Consider the following 8,472-nt stretch of genomic DNA (forward strand, 5'->3'; position numbering starts at 1 on the left):
GATTTCTGCTACGGAATAGATTGACAGAGGCGATAGACAGATATTGCACTAACAGACTCCCCCTTGGATATTGCCGTAGTCAATCTCGTAGCGCCTTCTCTTTCTCTCTCTTGAACAGAATCCCCGTGGATCTGTCTTCAGGCTCCCCCTTTCGTCAAGCTTCCGTGCTTTTGGGATCGGCACCTGGATTTCCGTATACAAGCTCCTCCAGGAATGATACCTGGCTCTTTGCACACTTTCGTTTGCCTTGAGCTCGTCTTCAGACTCCCCCTTAAACTCAGCTGTCGGGATCGTAGTCTGGCTTTCGTTGTTTTACAAGTTCAGGATCAATTCCTGGCTTTGTTCTGCATCTGCTCAGGACTTGAAACCTGGTTAACCTGCATATCCTCTACCTCACCATAAGTTTCACAAATTTATAACCAATTAATTCCCGTAAACTTACTGGTAGAAATCATTTTCAACAACCATTTTAGTTACATCAAGTTCAAATAAATGACCTTGATTAACCAAATAAACCATTTATATATGTCATTTAAAGTTTTCAACATATTCCCCAAACCTGTTCATCATGATTAGCCCTCGAATTTTGAATATCAGCTCTTCAAAATCAGTTGTCGAAAATCTTTTTGGCTTTTCAAAAATTTATGCTAAAACACTCCGAAAATCTTTTTGGATTTTTGTTTTTGAATGAAATGCAGTAAACAAATATATACAAATAATATTTTTGTGAGTTTGTGTAAGAGGATCATATCAGTTCTTGAGACAAATCACTAGCACCGTTAAGCTTTAATCATTTTAAGTTCTAAACGATTCACCTCGATTGACGATATAGTTGTCCTCTTAAATTTTCACACAATTTTCAATCTATTCAGGATACGATTTAGATGTTTTAGGAACTTAGCTCAATTCATGTGTCCCACCTCTTGAATATACTCCCGTATCCAGAATCTCAATATTCAGTCTTACAGGCAAGAATACTACAATGATGTCCGTACATAAATTAGGGTATGCGAAGACTGAGGGATCTCAGGTCGATACTTCCGTATACGCAGAGAGATATCAGTTTTCGACTTTTTCAATTTGTTCCCTTTAGAGAATCTTTTCAGCTACAACAGATGATTATCAATTTTATTGTTTAATCAATCTGAGGGCTATAATGCTATGTTTCAAGCATTTTGGATAAAGTATTAGCCAAGGACTAGGTCAGAACCACCGTTCAGCAGAAGTCCCGGAATAATACCCCAGACATCATAGAGTATAAACACCTAGTATATCAGAATACGAGACCTTTCAAACGAGATTTCAGGGGTTACCTATATATCCAAGTAGTGTTCCCCACGAATTTCACAAGTTTGAAATTTTAGGTTTATATCCCGAATAAATCTACTAAATGTACGAAAACCTATCGTCACATCATCGGTGAGACCGTTTATTACATTTGACATTACATTTCTTTAGCGTGCTATGATAGTCCACTGATGTACTATTATTTCCTCTTTTATCAACAAAACTCATTTTTGCTTTTTTCAATGTTTTTGGAATTTTCAAATTTTCTAATTTTTTAAAATTTTTTCTCCCCCTAAAATCAAAATATGTTCCAATTTTGATTTTCAAGGAAAATTCGAAAACTGTACAAATAAAATGACAAACTGATATTGAATCACTTCAATTCGCCATTCATTTGGCATAAACAATCAGAACTCCCCCTCACAACAAACTCTTTTCCCATTGTGATTTCAAAACACTTAAGTTTGTTTTAATCAAAATGGTTTTTCCGGAAAATTAGTTTTGTGTGTTGTTTCATAAACTCGGGGTTCTTTCATCACATTGTTGTCCTTTAGTTACTTGACGGAAAGAGAAATCAAGTACAACTTAATGTCCTTGATTAGTCTTTGGTAATTCAAAATATCACAGTTACCAACCTGTGAATTTCTCAAGAAAGATGCCGATACCTGTTCCACACTTACCAACCTGGGAACTCCGGCAAGTCAGGATTTTTCATTTGAAAAGATCCACCCAAGCCTGACCAGCCTTGGGTTTGATAGTTTTTACCTTAACAACTGGCTCTTCTGGTTTTGTCGAACCAGAATCATTGCCTGAGTGTGGCTTGTCTGACTTTGACCTGTCAGATTCATCGCCGACACGTTTCTTTTTCTCCTTTTTCTCTGTTGTCCTCAAATTTGTAACTGATGAACTCGGCTTGTTTGACTTTGTAGTCGATTGAAGCGATTCATCAGTACTTTTATTCTTACAAACTGAAGAACCCGAGGACAAAATCCTTTCCAGATATTCTCTGGCCTTCTTCCTCTTCTTACGCAGTCTGTCTTTCTGTCCCTGAGAAAGTTTTACTTTTGTTTCCTGAACTTTCTGTTCTTGAACTTTTGGTTCTTGAACTTTCTGTCCTTTGGGCTTGACATTGACTGGTTTCTTTGCCATTCTTTGAGATTCAGCCCTCGATCTTCCCATTGATCTCCTTGGACAATCTCTTGCAATGTGACCTCTGATATTGCAATTAAAGCATCTTCTTGTCTCATAATTCCATCTTTGGCAGTTAACAGCAATGTGTCCTTGATAGCCACAAGAGTAACACACTCTGTTATCATACCTCTTCTCTCTTTCATATCGTATACCATTTTCATACCACACACTTAAATCATAGCATTGAGTTGCCTTGTGGTAATCACCATTTCTCTGTTTCTTATCATTGTAATGATTTATCCTTGAAGAATCTTCATCCCATCTTCTCCTGTAAGCTGGATTTGGCTTTTGAGAACTGTGGTCAAACCTGCACCACTTATTACCAACATTTTGTGAGTTTTTATTTTTAAATTTTTGTGATTTTTTATTGTGATTGGATGAATGATCTGATGAGCTTTTATTTTCTTTTTGAAAATTTTCCGATTTTATATCTTTTTGTTTCTGTTCTACACTCTTCTTTACAGGTTTTTGCGTTGAGCATTCACCTTTCTCAGTAGAATGTAAAACAGTATTTTTAAATTTTTCTTTTAAATCTAAAAATATTTTTCTTTTCTTTTCTTTTTCCTTTTCATCATCAGATACATCATCACAATCTTCAATTTTGACTTTGTCAAAATTTGTGACCTTGTCACTTATTGGAACAGAGTTGATTGGTTTTGGACAGGGAAAATTCAACCTATCTGATGAAGTCACAAAACCTTTCAACTTCTTTTCAAGTTCTTCAATCTTGATCCTTGAATTCTCAGCTTCATTTTCAAGCTGAGATATTCTTTCAAGATTAGACTTGATTGATTTTTCATTTTCAATTTTAAGATTTTCAAGAACAGTTTTTTCGTTTTCCAAGACTTTTAACTGTTCTTGAAATCTTGTTTCATTCTCTTTTAGACTTTTGTTTTCCAGTTTAATCCAGAAATCTTCATCTTCGGAAGATTTTCTTTTGTTTTCAAAAACTTTTTCATTTTCTTTCAAAGTTTTGTTTTCTGATGTCAAACTGTTTAAATCATTCAACAGTTTATCATTCTCAGATTTTATCTTTTCATAGTTCAAGCATAACTCCAAAATCTGTTCATTATCAGCCTTCTTCTTGATCTTCAGAGTATTGTTTTCCAATGTCAAACTCTCCACATCCTTCAAGAGTTTCACACTGTCTGCTTCTGATTTTTCACAATTCGAACATTTTCCATTCATCTTTTTCTCTTCCATTTCTTTTCTCTCTTTCTCTTCTTTCTCCTTTCTCTCTTTCTCTTTTTCTTCTTCAATCATCTTTGACGTTGGTGTTCCCCACCACTTGTGTTGCCAATACTCATCATCTTCTTTGTACTCTTGAATGATGGCTTCAATATCTAGCGTTTTGTCATCAATCGCCACATTGCCATACCGATCAAGATAGCAATTTCTGTCTGGATCCCAACGATTTGCTCTTCTTGCTTCCAAGTATACACCAGAAAGTCTGATAATCTTTGTTTCACCAATCAACTTCCTGTATTGGTACTTCTGTTCCTCTGTACGATCATCCTTCCAAGGAATCGGTTCATCATCCATTTTGATTGTACCTGCAAAATCAAACAACACTTAGAAAAATTTTGGTTTTGAAAAATATCAGTTCACAAAAGCGATCCTGTCTAAACAGTTTGACAGAAAAGCGGTCCAGAATATGTTCGTAAACGCGAATCCAAATATATCCAGATAATCGGATCAGATAACCCACACGATCAGATCAGATTTTTCAATTTCGCGAACTGGACAATGTCGTAAAATTGGACCAGTTGTAAAAGCGGACCAAATCAGGTTAATTGGATTAATCAATCAGACCAAAATTTTCAGTCCAATCAAATTAATCAGTCAATCGAGCGGACCCAATTGTACAGTCGAGCGGACCAGCTTCACAACAATTTGAGCGATCCTGAAGATTAGTTCGAGCGGACCAGGCTGGACAATTCGAGCGATCCAGCAAGTTAGTTCAAGCGAACCAGATCTTTCGAGTCTTTCGAGCGGACCAACCGTTCAGATAAGCGATCCAGTCCTTCGAGCGAGCCACGAATGTTCGTTCGAGCGACCTGTACTTCGAGCGATCCAAGACTTGTAATTCGAGCGGTCTAAGCTGTTCGTTCGAGCGAACCACCCTGTCCGTATGAGCGATCCAGGAAGGTTATTTCGAGCGATCCAGGAAGTCCAAATAAGCGATCCAGACCTGATTCCTTCACGATTTCGGACCGAAAAACCTCGATTTCACTCAAACGGCTTGGAATTTTGATCTGAAACTTGGTAGGGTTTTTATCTAGTATATTTCGCACAACATACTCGAAAATCAGCCGAAACGGACCGTAAAATCACGTTCAATTTGACGAATTTCCGTAAAAACCGTAAGAAATGAGTAGAAGATGAAGAATTTGATGAAATTGATCTCTGAATCTGCTGTAATCAGGTACGAAAATGCTGTGTTTGATCGTGCAATCGAGCTCCTAGCTCTGATACCACTTGTTAGGACCGGTTTCGATACCGTTCGATTGCGTAACGTACGTTCGACGTGCGGAATCCGTGAACGTATGTGATCGAACACTCAATAACGTACGAGAAAACGTGATTCTATATAGATGACGTCGTGTACAATGCCGTGAATCACTTGGAGAGACTTTCTCTTTCTAGACTTTCTCTCTCTACAACTAGATCTCTAATTCTCCAAATAAGCTCCAAGTCTTCCAAAAGTCTTAATCTTTACAACTAAATAAGCTATTTATAGGCACAAGGATTATAAGGATTTCTCCTTATTTACAAGTTTGCCACCTTGCCCTTTTTAACTAGTTGTAACCTAAAAGCTTAAAACTCTTCGGTTTCTTTGATTTCTGCTACGGAATAGATTGACAGAGGCGATAGACAGATATTGCACTAACAAATCCTTTTTGAAGTAAAATAACAAGTATGTCGAACACAAGCTAAATACGCTAGATCAAGAACAAATTCTCCCATATAATGTCAAAGAACCCCAAAAGCACACTAAAAAAGATTTTGATTAGATCTAAAGTACTTCCAAATGATTTGTAAACCCACACAAACTGTTCCATATCATATACTAAACAATCCTAATCAATCCGAACACAAATTCAAACAATTTTCATAACGGATTTGACAAAAACTTTGAAAATTGTGTTAAAATCTAATAACTTAAAAAAGTGTATAAAACCAAATAGATCAAGAGCATCAAGACTCTTATACCTAATTATATGTCCCAAATCACTAGATCTACAGTAGTGGTGATCAATTAGAAGCCTAAACACCTAGTGATTAGGTGTTTGTGAATGTATAATTAAAGAAATGGTATATACTAGATGAAAACCGAACGTAAAACATGTGAATCTATAATAATAAACATCCAATACATTGATAAAACCAAAATGCTCCTAGAATGAACAATTTCAAGTTCCTAATTACACGTTTTCCAGATACGCACACATATACATCTAACCCGAAATTCGATCACGGTTGACACATATATAGGTGACAGATATGATGCGTTGGCGTACTTAATAAGTAAGCCAGTGTGTTCTCGCAAATACGCCACTGGGTCAAACTATTCAGAACAACTTTAAATTAATTACAATACTAGTCCCTTGACTTGTAACTTTCCCACACTTACACAAATTCCCCTCGTCTTTGATTATCTAGTATGAATGGTCCCAAACATTCCAAAATTATCTTTCATGCAAATTGTGTGATGTTTATTTTAACCTAGGCACTCTAACACGTAGTAGTTAACCATGATCAGGTGAGTTTCGACACCCCTTGTACTTTACCATTTTGGGGTGGTGTGCAAATTTACGATTTTTAAAGTAAAGTGATAATGTTTTGTTTAAAGCATGATAAGCTACTAAATGGTTTTTCTAAAAATATATTGTACAGTTTTTAAGTTATAGAATGCTAAGGTCATGAATGTGTAAAGTGTTACAGTATGCATGTTGCACAATATAGTACGCCTATCACATGTTACCTACGGGGCTATGTGATAGGCAGTTATCTATAGGGCCGTGTGATAGTGGCAGTGCATTTATTGCTTGCCGGTGGTTGTACAACTATGTATAGTCTAGAATGCATGTATAGTTCATAGTAATGTGCTACAATGGTTATAGATGTTATGTTTGATACATAATGTAAAGTTATGTGATGTGCTTTAACTACTTATGATGTCTAATGCCTGTTAAAGTTTATACCTGGCAAATAGCAGAGACTTCCTGAAAGTTGGCACCGTGATTTTAGTATTTATGATTAAAGACAATGTTTTTATTTCATTTGATTGTAATAACCTATGTATTTTTCCGTTGTGTTTTAAATGAAAAGTTCTATATTAACTATACGCTAAAGAGTAAATCTAACAGCTGAGATCCCCGGGTTTGAGGCGTTTTAAAGTTAAATGAAAAAACATGATATGCACGTGTTCGTGTCCGTTCGGTACATTAACAAGCCTATTGATAACATATACACATCCGCACAACATTGATCTAGTATTTACTAGTTCATATAACTTTATTATTATTCACCGTGATACAATTTACGTTTGATGACTAATACCATATACCGAAATCAATGACTTATTAAGTTTCTCATTATGGTGTCCGGGGGACAAATTTTCGTGCCCAAACATGCTTCCCATTTATAACGTATTTCGATTTTCCCTGCAGACCATCTTTCCCTATAACTGCTTTAAGCGAAGAGGGGTTTCGAACCACAATCCTTGCAAAAAGTGGTTGAGTACCTGCTTCAACTGGTTGCATGTGCAGGGACTGTATTATATCTCCAAACATCCTGATCACGTTAAAAGAAATATTATTATAGTTACTAAAAAGGAGAAAGATATAACACGATAATTCTTAAATTAAATATCTTTTATATATAGTACCTGCAGAAGTAATCTTTTATTTCATATTCCGAAAGTGGGTAACCTTTAGAAAAGGTGAGGAAGATGGTCCGATCATCTGGTGGTACCTCTTCATCTAGACCTCTTTCCACTAGTCGGGTATGATTTAGAAACGTTCGGCCACCCACATATGTATGATTGTGGCCTAAGCATGTAGATTGCCTCACCATCTGTTGATTTTGATATTGTTGCGCCATCTGATAGTTTTGCACAAATTTTGTATCTTGATTTGCTACTCCAGCTGATGGTACTTGTTGAAATCCAACCGCGGTACCCATGTACCTGAGATCACCAAAACCGTTGGCTACTATAGGGTCTTGGTGAGGGTACATTGTAGGAGTCTCGCTATGGATGGCAAATTGTTCTAGAATATCATCAAGCGCTTTCACAGAAACATCGTTGGCTATGCAACATACCTCATTACATATCAGATCCCCATAGAGATTAAGCTCATCAAAATTTATATGTTTGCGATCAAGAAAACACTGAAGTTTTGTTATGTTATAACTATTGCTGCTTCCCTCAAACATCAAGTTGTTTGCTTTCTTTTGCAAGAACTTAATGCATATAAGGGCCTCATCGGCAACTTCATTGATTGCATTTGGGGACAAAAAGTTGATGAACATTTTACCAAGAGGGTTTGATGTATACCCTCCTCTTTCTAGCCATAGGAGAAACCCAATCACGAGTGTTGCCTCAACAACCTCACGTTGCAAGAATAGAAGGAAGATTTTGAATAGGGCTCGCTCGTATTGGTAAAAAAGACGGTACTCGTCCTTTGAGATGTCGAGGCTTGGAATCGTCATTGGAAAGAGTGAGGGTTGTTTAGATGAAACAAAGGGGTTTGCCATTGGAGTTGGTTAATCTGTTTGAGAAGTCAGGTGTGAGTTTAACTTGGTGAAATGGGTTGTGTATTTATAGGGGTTCTACGGATTAAGTTAATAGGTGTAAAAGACCAAAATAACATTTAGGCGATATACTCTAAAAACTTGAAATTAAGGCCAATATATCATCGCAATAAAGCATCCTTGAAAAGGGGGAATTTATGACAATTATATAATGTTATATTATTATTCTTATAATGT

The 8,472-nt window shown here is 36.4% G+C and overlaps 1 protein-coding gene across 1 annotated transcript; it reads right to left on the bottom strand.

Moving 5' to 3' along the window:
* Positions 1 to 7,076: 7,076 nt before the first annotated feature.
* On the bottom strand, positions 7,077 to 8,238 carry LOC110875745. Its single transcript, XM_022123948.1, has 2 exons — positions 7,370 to 8,238; positions 7,077 to 7,275 (listed from the first exon to the last, which is right to left on the bottom strand). Exons 1-2 carry the CDS (start codon positions 8,236 to 8,238, stop codon positions 7,077 to 7,079), a joined length of 1,068 nt encoding a protein of 355 aa, XP_021979640.1.
* Positions 8,239 to 8,472: the final 234 nt, after the last annotated feature.

Source organism: Helianthus annuus, chromosome 9, assembly GCF_002127325.2.
Source record: "Helianthus annuus cultivar XRQ/B chromosome 9, HanXRQr2.0-SUNRISE, whole genome shotgun sequence".
Taxonomy (NCBI): Eukaryota; Viridiplantae; Streptophyta; class Magnoliopsida; order Asterales; family Asteraceae; genus Helianthus; species Helianthus annuus.